The 13,963-nt window shown below is 39.0% G+C and overlaps 1 protein-coding gene across 1 annotated transcript in view; it reads right to left on the bottom strand.

Moving 5' to 3' along the window:
- SLC26A4 (solute carrier family 26 member 4) overlaps nucleotides 1-13,963 on the bottom strand; it is a 40,071-nt gene that overhangs the window by 21,666 nt on the left and 4,442 nt on the right. Inside the window, exons 4-9 of the mRNA XM_033088263.1 lie at nucleotides 13,449-13,633; nucleotides 12,641-12,805; nucleotides 7,426-7,578; nucleotides 7,240-7,322; nucleotides 4,697-4,844; nucleotides 3,647-3,760 (exon numbers count right to left, since the gene is read on the bottom strand). Of these exons, the coding sequence (XP_032944154.1) occupies nucleotides 3,647-3,760; nucleotides 4,697-4,844; nucleotides 7,240-7,322; nucleotides 7,426-7,578; nucleotides 12,641-12,805; nucleotides 13,449-13,633 (848 nt within the window). The remainder of the gene's footprint in view (nucleotides 1-3,646; nucleotides 3,761-4,696; nucleotides 4,845-7,239; nucleotides 7,323-7,425; nucleotides 7,579-12,640; nucleotides 12,806-13,448; nucleotides 13,634-13,963) is intronic.

The following is a 13,963-nucleotide window of genomic DNA, read 5'->3' as shown; positions in this document are numbered from 1 at the left end:
AGCCCCGCTCGCCAGATGTGTGCGTCACAGAGCCTGATCACGGGTACACAGGACGCTTCCTGACTGCCCCCCTTCTGCTCAATGCTGTTGGGAGAAATGAGAATTCTTTGCTAACACTCTACAAAAATGAAAACCAAAACAAAACAAAATGGAAACCATATAGTATATAGTAGCTATGGCAGATAAATTAAAGAGAATGTGGAGGCCAAGTCTGCGAAAGTAAAGCCAGTTTGACCTGGATTTCATTTGGATACATTAGACCTGTAGTTTGGTGTCGCTTTAGGACACCAGACTTCTATTTGCCATACCGGGAAACATGGACCATCCCCTTCCCCAACAAGATCATAGTCCTGTTTTGGGGACATAAATTCCCACAGCACCTATCTGACTCCTCTGCATCATTGAATCAGCACCCACAATGGCAGTTCTGATAACATGTTGTCCTTGAAGCACATATTGCCACTGAAGCCTCAGAGAAAAGAAGTTGACCAGTCCTACAGCAAACTCAAAATGCCACAGAAGCCCACTGAGAGGTGGGAACGTGTCTCCTGCTTCCTCTAATAGTTCCACAGATGCAGGCTCACAGCTTGGCCCCCCAGTAGCTCGAGTGATGATGGGCAGTAGCAGGGGTAAAGGAAGCTCCAGAAACTTGACCTTGGCGGGCAAAAGAAGCTCTCCTAAGGTCCATAGTTAGGAGACTGAGGGGATAGGGCCTGTTCTCTGGTTTGATTAGATATCCAATGAATTCTCTGTTGAGACAGCTGGGCCATGGCCAAGGTGAAGACTAGAAGCTCTGAAACAAAGGAGAGATGGAGACAGGGAACCAGAAGCAAGTGATCAGAGAGGAAACAACAGGGAACAGTGTACTGGGCACAAATATTGCTAGTGCAAGATGTTTGAGCTAAAGGAGACAAATACAAGACTTAAGGAAATTTCACAGTCACACTCATTCACCTGACCCGGCAAATTGATCATCCATGTTCAGAGTATAGCTGGGTCAGCCTGAGGTGGTATTATGTATATGATGTACCAAAAAGCTTTCTTTGTTCATCCAGACCCCTTTTCCTAGGCAATTTCTTACTTGCTAGCACCACACCTCCAGGTTCCCAGCACCTTGCTGAGCTTTCGTCTCTCCTATCTAAAAAGAGAAGCTCATATCCTCCCTCCCTCCTTCCTTCCTTTTTGCTAGGCAATTACTTAACCAATATTTATTGTCCATCATGAGCCACTTGCATCTCCCTGTGGATGCAGGGCTCGGTGCACTGGGGAGATACATGGCAATGTGCCTGTGGCTGGGTGGCCACCTGGTCACCAAGTATGTGTAATAATAAGCCTCCAATTATGTGGACTGAGGCTAATTTTCATTACTATATTAAAATCTTATAAGGCTGGTTTCTGGGAATGTTGTAGATTTCATATATGTATACACACACACACACACACACACATATGAGCAGATTCAATCACTAGAAAATTAATTATTCTGTTAAGTGAGAGGGTAATTAGAGCTAGAGAATAGTTTGTAATCAGAATTCCTTTTTCATGAATCAGTAGGAGTCAGACAGGAGTGACAGAAAGAACGGGTCATAATGTTGAGCTCTTGTACAATCTGTTGATGTGCTAGAAACAGTTAATGTCCACTAACACTCATTCTTCCCTTCTTTCATTCATTCATTCAGCAAATATATGCGGGTTGCTTCTTCTGTGTCAGGTACAACATACGTATCATAGGTACTAAGCCACTGTTCTTATCTTGAGGCGTTAATGACTGGAACATGAGCATTTACAAGTATGTATGTGCTAGGCCTTTACAGGCATTTTCTTATTTAATCTTCACAACATTCCTATGAGGTGGATATAATTATTATGCCCATTGTATAGATGCGGAAACTGAGGCTCCAACATAAAAGAAAACATGAGAAACCACACAATAAGGGAAGACCTGCCAGTTTATTTGGTCATGAGTCCCTGATTCTCAGTCCAGGCACTAAGACTTTTAACCCCAAAACTTAGTATACATTTCAGTAATTAAATATCAAGCCATTTCTGTGCTCGTTTCATTCTTCAGTACTGAAATCCTGGCATCCTCTACTCCTAAATATAATACACGCCAGTGTGTGACAGGCGGTATCAGCTTGCCAGAACACTATTATCCCCAAGCCCCGTGCCAAGGAGTCACTTTACATGGGCATTCTTACTGGGGCAGCCAGCCTGTGCCTCATTTGAGCCTGGAAGTTAACAGCAAGGCAGTGGACATCAGCAGTTGGGGATCTGCCTGCACCCGCTGACAGCCACGTGCCCTGGAGAGGTTGTCAATGCCCCATCACAAATGAAAGCAGCAGAAACTCTCACTACTGACAATTGCCAAACCCCTCCCCCCGCCCCCCCCCCACACACACATAGGTGTCATTTTGGAAATCACCTCTGACCTCTTCCCCTTTTCCACAGATGTCTGATTATGCCTTCAGCTAGGGGCTGTATTGTTTTACTTGCTCCCTCAGAACTAGAAATTTTTTTTGGGGGGGGGGAGCCCTGAACTGTGAAAAGAAAAATTGTCAAAATTAAATTTAATTTTTGTTCAATGGGAGCCAAGAAACTGAAAGAGGTTCGTTCCTCCAATCCTGTCGCAAAGATCCATTACAAATGGGAAAAAATCACGTGCGCCTTGGGACAATTAAAGCAAGCCACTTTTGTAGTCAGTTTCTCAGTTACTCTCTTTTATACTTATTTGTAGTGTGTCTGCCTTAATAAAAACCCTGTTTGCGAGTGTGTGTGTGTGTGTGTGTTAAACTATTTGGATTTGTTCTCCTTTTTGGTGTCAATGTACTTTTTACTCTTAAATAATAGCTCTTTCTGTGTTGGGAGGAGAAAAGCCTCCAGGCGTAACAGAAACACCTCCTGAGACTGCCCGCATTCACTTGGTTTGGCATCTCTGACTCCATGTCTGACTGACAGGATGGCCTTTGGGAATGGCTCCTGAGTTTTCTGGACAATTAAAAGAGGGGTCATCCAGAGATTAACTGGGATGCAGATTTTGGGGTCATCTTGTGAAGGCAACAACTTAAACCCATGTAAAAGGCAAGATCAAACCCACATTCAGAACTCTAGGGACACAAATTTTTCTCAGCAAGAAATGTCAAAATGTTACAACAAAAATGTTCTTGGCTAGCAAACCACTCTGTGGGACCAAAGGCCTCTGGAGGAAGCTCCTGATCCTTGTAAAGGAAACGTAAATCGACGCTTCTCATTTTTCTGAAAACACAATAACCTCGCTAAGCCGTGAATACGCTTTCACTAGGCCTTCTCCATCCCCAGATAACAAAGTGATAAGAATCAGCATTCTTCATATGACTCTTTGTCAATTGTTATTGTCCCTGGAAAAGCAGAGAAGTGAAGCTATCTGCCAGCTCAGCACTGACAGGAAGAGATTGGAGGATTGATGCTTGAGAAAACCATAAATGTTGTTTAAGAGGTTTCCTGCGAGGAGGGTGAAACAAGGGGGCCCCCAGGTGGAAGCGAATCAGGAGGCACGCTTCTCTTCTCTGAGGCTAATTGTCCTGCTCGGTTCTTGGACAGACGTTTCCGAGCCCCCCTCCATTCCCGATTCACTTTGCAGTAGTTGGCTACTAGCACACTGCGTTCGTACCTGTGTCTTTCCCCCAGTGCTCTCCTGGACAGCAGTGCGGGACAGCGCGGTGGTGGCCACAAAACAGGAGAAGAACCCCGAGAAGATGTTGCTGATCCCAAAGGCAATGAATTCCTAAGGGAGAGACTGGGTGACAAGGATGCTACAAATAGAGCCTTTGCAAGACCCTCACCAAGCGTTTAAGGAAGACCGTTAAGAAAGCAAACTTCCAAAACCCCCGCCTGGGAGTCCCAATTTAATTTTTACCATGAAAGGTGGCTGAGGGTCTTGAAAGCTGTCAGGAGTTTGAGGTCCTTACAGCCTAAAAGAGGGCTCACTGCTCTCAACCGTTTTTAAGGTTGATGAGGAATAGTAACTGATCTTTTGCTAAAATGCTTTTTCACTTCCAGATGAGTGGCGTATCTGCTGTAGCTCTCACATAAAACATTTTTCTGCTCTCACATAAAGTGTTTTTTTCTGTGGTTGAATATTTGCTATGAAGCATATTATGAGTAGGAGAACTATTATTCTGCTTGAGTACTAATCATTTAACTGCTGTAATTGCTATGCTGCCTTTTCAGAAACATACCATAACTGCAGATTTGCGAGCTCACCTGACAATGTATCACATGCCTACAAAAACTGTCCTGAGTACATTAATTGCACAGTGAACCACCTCAGTTTAAAGGGGCCACAACTATTATTAACAGTGTTTTGTTGCACTGTTTTTGCCATATTATAGCTGCTATTTAAAAAAAAATTACCAGGAGACATGGGATTACATGAAGAATTCTTATTCTGACCTAATACGTTGCTCTGAATGTTATTTATGACCTGACTGAATTAACTCTTTTAAAATTTGGATTACTTCAACTTATTTCTTAAAAAGTAAAGTGATGCACCATGCATATTTTAAAATAATTTCAAATTAACACTCACAAGAGGGAAACCAATTCAATAAAGAGTGGTGGAAGAAACCAATCTCTTCTTTAGCAGACAACAAAATCTTTCCCTTTTTTTTTTTCTTATTTTCAGCACTACAAAACCAGTTCAGCAAAAGGGTGACCATACCTGGTTCCCATCGATGGTGTAATCATACTTGATGGCGTATACTTTTCCTACAGACACTGCAATAGCGTAAGCCACCACAGCGATGGAAAATGATGCAGTCAGCATCTTAGAAAACAAGCTTACAGGTGGCAGTGCAGGAGGCAAGAACCTAGTGAGTTTTTAAATGAAAAATGCTGTGAAGATTTGACCGTAATTCTCTTTCCCACCTCACCAAGTGCTAATCAACCCAGCCACAGGTCAAACATGGAAGTACTTGATGCAATCGAGCAAAAACACGCGAGTATGAGTGGGAGCATCCGATTTTATAATTTTAATCAGAAGTTGGTGCCATCTCGCTGGCTGATTTGTGTGTGTGTGTGTGTGTGTGTGTGTGTGCCCTGTTGAGAGAATACCAATCAATGCAGCCTCACCTGTAGCTCTGACATGAATAAACCTGCCACTGCTGATTCTTTAGTATCATACAAGTCCATGCTATGCCCTTTCACTCACTAGTATTTCTTACACAATTTCATCTTCAAGATCTTTGAATTTAAAAGATAAACCAGCTACAAAATGAGATTTACCCTGTATGAAGACATGGCAGGTCTGTTAAAGAAATAAAAAGATATAAGATGCTAAAAGAGCTACATGGAAAATCCATTATCTTAAGAGCTAGGATATTTAAAATCTTGAATTCAAAAAATTTTAAATTTATATAATTATCAGAATGCTTCGTAGTCACAATGACTAATATATCCCAGTGATCGTGGGGTCAAACAACTACTGGTTGACAAAACCAGAGCTATTCCACAAAACATATAAAGAAAAAAAACTACAAGTGTATAATCATATGGTTGTCTCCAAATATGAAAATTTGGGGGATGACCTTCATGGACCTATATCTTGAGGACTATCCATATGGTGTAATTGTAGAGGGCCTAGAAAAAACTAATCTCCCTTACCTACCTCACTTATGCCTGAAGTTCCTTTAATAGGAAACTACACCCCCCACCCACCCCTATAATTAGAGGGACATGGTAAAGTAGAATAAGATTCTTATACAAATGGAGTTATTGGGGACAAAGCAATCCTAACATATGGTATTGACCTCAGTACGATAAAAAGAAGCTGCCAACAGGGCTTCACTTTTACTCCCTTATTGGAGGATAGAAGCGGGGACTAGATAAAAAGGTGGGCTAGCATGAACTTTCTCTTGGCTCTTCTTGCTTTCATGGTACTCACCTTTAACACTCTCCTTGCTCTTCCAATTTCTCCACACCGGATTTTCTTTGTCAGGTGTGTTGATGTCTAAAGACTTATTTCTGTGCCACCACAGGAGATCAGGCCACAAAGGCCTTTCTTGTGGCTTGTTTATAATGTCATAGGCGTGATCATAAGAATCACTTGCAGCACCTTTTAAAAATATGGATTCCCAGGCCCCTCCTCTAGAAACCCTGCTTTAATAGTCTGGGGTGGGAACCAGGAATCTGTATTAACAAGGGCCTCATGATTCTCACAAAAAGGTAAGTTTAAGAAACAGTACAATGGATAACATGTAAATTAAGCCCCATGTAGCCAGTTATAATTTTTCAAGTATTTTTTGAACAGCTATTAGAAGAAATCCTAAGATTAATGAAACAAAAAAGCAGCAGTTCCGTGTGGGAAAAGCACTGGGACTCAGCTAGCTTGAGGAGTTTCTATTAAGAGCATGGAGAAACAAAGATTGGTACCAGGTCCCTCAGGTAGTACTAAGGGAGGGAAAACTTATTGGTTACCGAGTACTTACTGGTTATCTAACAGCAGACCTAGTCATAAATGCTCTAAGTTAATGTTACAAATCTAATAAACATTTGGGCTTCTTTTTATATGCCATGTGATAAAATTATATTGTATGGACCTGGTCCACTCTGTGTTTTATGAGGGATCTCACTGGTGTTTCACAACAAGCTCAAGTTGAGGCTTCAGTAGTCGTAATCACCCTTGTTTTATAGGAGAACCCCTTCCAGGGCCACAGAACTAGATGGTGACAGAGATGGACAAAGGACCGGAGTTCTTTACTCTTCTAATTCACCAAACTACCAAACACATATAAAACTTCCCTTTCAGATAATGCATTTTATTAATAAAAACAAATGACATAATTATTACCTAAGATTGATTAAACAAAATGATGGAGAATTTCGATCAGATATTCCTGATTCCTTAAGCAGGAGGTTCTCAATGCAAAAAATGTGACTAACCATGACTCTATTTATATTATATTTTATAATTATAATTATACATATGAGCTTAAATCAGGAGTCTGGTAGTAACTACATGTCCTGCCACTTTTTAAGAAAATGAAGGACAAAGAGCTTATGGGGGCTACTTTTAAACAAATGGCTTAAACTTGAGCTACATCCATACTGTTTATCTGATAGTTTGCACAAATGGGTGTTTCTTTAATACCCAAATAGGACAATTGAAAGAGCACCAATGAAATGAAGCTTTTAATAAAAGGTTTCATTTAAATAGAAAGCCCTGATTTAATATATTCGTATTGCCTAAGAGGAATGCGTACTCACCCCCTTGGGATGGATTTAACAATGCCAGCATTGTAATTTTTTTCCAGGTTGGCTCCATATGAAATGGCAGTAGCAATTATTGTCTGAAATAAAACAAAAGAGGTTTAAAAAAATCCATTTGTTCTAACAATTCCTTTCTTGTCAAACTAATTAATGCTGAATTTTTTAATTACATATCCTACTTACCACAATTACTTCTATAGGAATCGGGACTGGGATTTTGTGTTTAAATCGATCATTTAATTCCTTAACTGCCATACAGATGATAATCGTGAGTAATCCAGCAATGAAATCAGCAACATTGGTGTTACCAATATTTTGAAAAATCTCAACCAGAGTCTGTGAAAAGAAAATAATTGTATATGTTTTCCCACATGAAAAAATCATAATATCATCATCAAATAGCACTTAAAACTTCATGTAAAATCATAAAAATGTGTTGACAGATACAGAGACCATTAAATACATCCAGTCTTTGAGATATATATATATAATGATTAACTTGGAGTGGTTTCTACTTTCTTATTTTGGTTTACTTGTAATGTTTACAATAAAAATAAGATCTCTTAAAAGAAAAATTGTATCATTATATACTGTATTTTACTTGCAGAAGAACTTTAAAAGTCTATATCTTATAGTGGTTTTACAGGTGTTATTAAGTGGCCTAATCTTTACCATCTTGATATGGTATTATTGAGATGAAAAGCTAATGAACCAAAAAGTCCCAGTTAGCCAGAGTTTTAGGTACAGCTCTTTCCTAAACCTAAATTATACATGTGATAATAAAAATATCTAAAATACTTCATATAGAGATACAGATGGACTGATCTATTCCTTATGAGTTAGAAAATCTACTGAATTGATATATACGTCAAATATAAAATTTTGAAAGTTAATTTCATACTGACTTCAGACTTGAACTAAGACGACTTAAATAAAAGTAACTCTTTTTTCAAGTGGAGAGACAAGCCAGCTCAAGAAAAACTAATTTTGTTTTGTAAATAGGAGGTTTCTGGGAATAGAGGGATATTGTTAGCAAGGGAGAATCCCAGGGAAAAACACTAATATGTTTGTTATAGCAACCTCAGTCCTGACGAAGACATGATTTAAGTGAAAGTCACTTTTCTTTGAATGAGGCTTTTTATAGATATATTTTTACGTGAAGATAAAGGAATGGAGCATGTTATAGTTTATAATTTGTGTCTTACTTATTTTTATAAATGAACTATACTTAAAATAATCACAATGGCAATCGGATAACACTTACGTATAATGAACATTAAGTAACCTAGGCGCCATTTGCCAGCACGCTCCACTCTCTGGATTACATTCAAGAGTAAGGGAAAGAGGGAAGAAGCTACAGTGCGAGCTAAGTACATCCCACTAAGCTCTTGAACTAGAGTGCAAGCATTTGACTTGGAGGAAGCTTCCTGGACTTTCATTCAGAAAGTATTTTTACTCTTGCTTTAAACTCAATCCCAACAAGTCTACGTTGTCTGCTTCCCAGAGTCAGTAAAAATTGCTAGAGGAGCATACACTGATAGTACCAAAATGAGACAAGTGATAGCAGATTGAAAAAAAAAAAATGGAAAACTACCATAAGCAGACACAGTAACTCAAGAACTCAGGGCACCTATGTACCACAGGCATAAACAACCCTACATAGTTCAGAATCCTAAAGATCTTGCTCTCTGGCCCCTTACATCGTCAATTTTCTGATACTGATCCTCATTAATTCATGAGCTAGAAATAATATTTTGATTGTCTGTACAATAAAGGTTTACTTTCAACTCAAGATGGTAAAATTGAAACTTAAAAACAGAATAATTAATTATCCCAATCATAAAAACATTTTCACCTTACAGAAGTGATCACTACCAGATTCCCATTTAATCAAAAAGAAACACTTAGACCTTAGAATATAAAGCACCTTTGATTAATAAAAGCAACCTTTGTATTAACAATATGAGTTCCAAAAAATAAAATCAGTCTATATTAGACAATTTCATAAAACAAGGCATATGAGTATATTCGTTCCTATATATTGAGTAATCATTCAGGATCTCTTATGAAAAGTTCTACAATAGTTTAACCTACGTGGAAATAAAACGCACCTATATAAAGTGAAGTAGTCAGATTGTACTCAAAGGTATAGAAATAGATTTAGAGTCTAAGAAAACACTGAAAATTAGTTCTAATTTAGTTTACTATTAAAATACTTACTAAAATATGTTTAAATATGGATACACATGTAATTCCACATCCAGCTTAGATTCTGAATAGTCCAAATCATGATAATGAGCTTTTCAGTAATGGATAATATTTTACTATATTTTCTACCATGCCTGGAGAATTTTAGGACCATTTCATTTAGATAATTTCTTCATTCTTACCCAGCATTACTTGGGTATATAAAGTCATGTTAAAAATTGTACCTGATATTATGTATGAGGAAATTTATCAGTTAACTTTTGGAGCCAAATTTATTTTACTTCATCTTATCTCTATGAATATAACCGGACCTTCGTAACCACCCCTTGCTGTCAGGCATTTCCTGCTATTGGAACTTTTGTGTATATAAAGTGCTACCTTATTATAATGGCTTAAATTTTACGTACTGACATAGATTCAAAGTCATGAATCTGATCAAGCTTAGCGGTGGCTTTCAAAACTCTCACCAGCTGAGCAGAACTTTTCAATGTTGTCTTGCTTTGTTAAGGCAAGAAATAGGGCAGGTAGCATCGATTTAGTAAGCATGAAGAAAGACTTCCCTTATCTATTGAGGCAAACCGTTCAAAATGAATGGTAGGAAAACAATCACTCTTGAACAAACCACGTGATTTACTTAGATAATTAAGCAGCTACAGGATAGCATGAAGAGTGTTACTAATTCTGAATTCTGCCCACACACTCTCATTCTCCCTTCTGCATCCTATACCCCGCATCTCTGGCATTTGTGAATTGATGTTTTTCTTTTTCTCTCTTTCCCACTATTCCATCCTCCATTTTTTTGTGTTCATTATTTCCTTTCATTGGGGGTAGGGGTCAATCCAAAGTATAATTTTATAACAAAAGGACGGTTAAGTTAACTCCATTCCAGGGAAAGCATCTTACAAAAAAGCTCATAGTCTTTCCTGGAGGAATCCACGATCACTCTGCATTTGTTGAAGGAAGGATTCTTTCATGAATGATTGCAATTGGTGCTGTCATAAGCAAACTTCTCTGTTCAGGTACTGAGTGGCTCATTCACCCCTTCTGCAATCATTTCCAGACCTGCTGATTCTTTCTTCTCAGAAGGGGAAGCTTATAGTCACATGACAAAGGGCTAACTGAAATATCTTCATCCAACTTACCTGGGCTGGGAGGAATTTCTTGCAAAATTCTAAGACACATTGTAACCTGAGACTTCAAGAATAATTTCCAACAAAACATGTCACATAATGACTGTGTATGGTTTAAAACTTTTTTTGACCTTGTTCTAGTGTTTCATGGCTAATTTCGTCCCTGTTGATAGTGAGCCCATTGGCAGCAAACATCATCTTACACATAGTCCTAGGAGACCAGAAGAACGATTTCAGTCTCCCGTCCACAGAGGTCCAGCAACGGCCAGGTCAACCACTGGCCTCGGCCTCCTGTGATCTGTGTGGAGGCAGACCCAGCAGTGTTCACACCCAGAGGTGAGTACACTCAGTAGGGGGTATCTTGGTGGATTCAGAGATCAGTGGGTTTCTATAGGGAAAGCGGTTCCTGGCAGATGGTAGGTTGTCAATAAATACTTATTGAATAGACTGATTGAATGAATGACAATAAAGGGAAAAAATGAATGGTTGATGGGGAAAGTGTGAAAGAAAAAGCAAGCGCTGCCAGCGACTGCAAAAGTGAGAGCCTGTCAGAACAAGACAGTCAGAAGGTTTGAAAGTGAATCAAGGACTTGGTAGGGGGAAAAAAGCAACAATGACAAAAATAATGCTGAACCAAAAAACAGCCTGTGCTAATGTCTTCTAACAGGCTACATGCCTGGGAAGTGAACAGTAAGCTCGATAATACCTGTTCATCATAACGAAAATAATAATGTTACTATGAGTTCTTATTATGTGCCAGATATTGTGCTAAGTGCTGTAACCCTCACAACACTAAAAGGCAGCTACGACGTATGATCCCCATTTTACAACACAGGACGCTGAGGCTTAGGAAACTATAACATACCCCAATCACATCAGTAGTAAGTGCTGGAACCAAGACTACAACTCAAGCCTGTTGAAGTTCAAAGTCCATGAGCTTAGTTTCTGTGTTACACTGCCTCCTCTACTGCATAGTACCTGGTCTGTAAAAGGCACTCAGTAACGTGCGTGGAATGGATGGCGTAATGTGGGATTAGGACACTGCTGTGAAATTGAGCAAATTCCTAACCACCTCACTCATTTTTAGATATCTATGCATGGCCTTACATTGTGTCAGAAGCCAATAAGTAGATCATTAAAAGACTCCATTCTTAATGTTGGCGCATTATTTTTGCATAGTATTGTCCCCCCAAAGCCAGGGCGACATCATGTTACTATTATCGTCACTTTTCAACCATCAATAACATGCTTTATATAGAACATATATTTAGATCCAAGAACTTTTTAAATCTAATTAGTGAGATCTACATCTTTCTTTTGCATCTCTTTTGCATGATGAATCATCTCTGAATCTAATGTTCTTTTTCATCTATAATTGCTGAGACATTTACATTATATATTTTGTGGGCTCTCAGAGTTAGAAAGGGCTTTAGATATACATGCCCAATTATTTCATTTTACAGATAAAATGAAAAGAAGCCTTGAGATGTGAAATAATAATTTCAACATAAGTACTTTCATTGAGTACTTGTTCTATGCCAGCCTCTGGGCCAAAGTGCTTCTCACCTATCCTTATTTAACTTAGTTGGTAGATACTATTACCAATTCCATTTTGCAGAGAACGAAACTGACGCATGGTGATTTGCTTATATGACTAGTAAATAGTAGAGTCAGGATTTGAATCCAGGTCATTGAGCTCCAAACCTGAGCGTTTAGCCACTATCCTACCGTATGTGCCTAAGGTCAGAGGCAAGGCTGAGACTGGAACTCAAGTCTGTTGTATCCCAGTCTTAGCTTCATGATGATACCACTTAGTTTTCATTCATATTTTTAAGTGCAGTGACACTTCTTAAACCATTTTGATCAACTGAGAACAATGATTTGCAAAATCTGTCTTCTTTGATGCTCCTCCTGATTGTGTTGCTTCTTTCAGAGAAGAATGATTTCAGTGGCTCCCAAAGTATGGCACAGAGGAGCTCAGGCTCTCCAGACTCAAGTTAAAGAGGAAAAAGACACACTGTTCCTAGTGAGCCATCTCTACAGGAAGAAGCAACACTTACATAGATAATGGACAGAACTCCATTATAATTTTTGGTTGAAACGTTGAGGATGATCTTTAGCTGTGAGACCAACACTTGGAAAGCAGCAGCTGTTGTGAATCCGCCAATCAAAGGATCTGCCAAGTACCTCACGATAAATCCAATCTGCAAACCTCCAAATACCAACTAGGACAAGAAGAAGGAAGGAAAAATGAAATGTTTGCCTAAGAGAAGAACCTAGTCTCTTGAACTATTAACAAATTAAATTTAACACCAATTTAAACTCTGATAGCCTGCCTATAACACAAAAATAATTGTAGGAAACAAATCTGAATTTCTTAATGCCCTACCTCTCCCCTGCATCACTCTAAATTTGAAAACCATGTATAATACGAACCTTGAAGTATTTCTAAATATGTAGTAAGAAAAGCAAAATATCATGTAGCTTGTTTCTGTAACTTTTGCAAAGATAACAAGAAAGTAGGTATTATGACTACCGGACTGATGACTATCGGACTGAAAATTATAATCGTTGTTTAGAATTAACGTCACTATGCTTCGTTATCTGTACCAATAAAATGTCTCCCTTCTATTGATCTAATTGCTTCCCTTCCCCTTCTCATAAATACCCATTGCCTCTGTCTCCTAATTGAAACATTATCTGGGCTTCTTCTGCCTGAATCAATGCTTCCTGAATAGCTATTCTTATTGATCTCCATAAATGATTGTTGCCTCTCGCTTTGAAAGGCCTTCTATTTTTAGCTTAGCACCAGCTAGTTATTTCAAATAAAACTCATGCCAATCTATATTTCACTTGTAAGTCCATTACCTGTATAATTCCAACCAAAAGAGTGAGGGTGCTCGCAATCACTACTCTTTCTGCATCTCTAGCCGCACTGTCTATCATGGTAGCGTTTGGTGCAGTTCCATTACTGCTGGGTATGAGAAAGTTTTCGTCGGGGGCCAGGGTCAGAACAACAGAACCCACCATTAAACTGACCACTGGGAAAGGTCCTGAAGAAAAAAAAGTCTCCATCAATTAATAATTTTTAAGCACAAATATTTAGGCGCAACATGCATCTACATAGGATTAGAAAGACATACGAGATAATTAGCTCTGATTGGGAGCGAATCTGACATTGTTGGTTTACAAAAGAAGCTAAAAAGCAGATGTTTCAAGGCATTCATGACCCAGAAACGAGCAAGAGAGACACATAGGCAGGTCATCATACTGCAGCATTCCAGATGCTTTGTAAGTACAGAGAAAGGGTGTCTAATCTATCCTTGTGTGATCTTCCTGGGTATGGGGTGGGGGCCACGTTGTCAGGACAGGTTTCCTGGCAG

The sequence above is a fragment of the Rhinolophus ferrumequinum genome, chromosome 20, assembly GCF_004115265.2.
Source record: "Rhinolophus ferrumequinum isolate MPI-CBG mRhiFer1 chromosome 20, mRhiFer1_v1.p, whole genome shotgun sequence".
In the NCBI taxonomy this organism is placed as follows: Eukaryota; Metazoa; Chordata; class Mammalia; order Chiroptera; family Rhinolophidae; genus Rhinolophus; species Rhinolophus ferrumequinum.
Note: the sequence above shows the minus strand (reverse complement) of the source record. Positions and strands in the feature narration are given on the sequence as shown.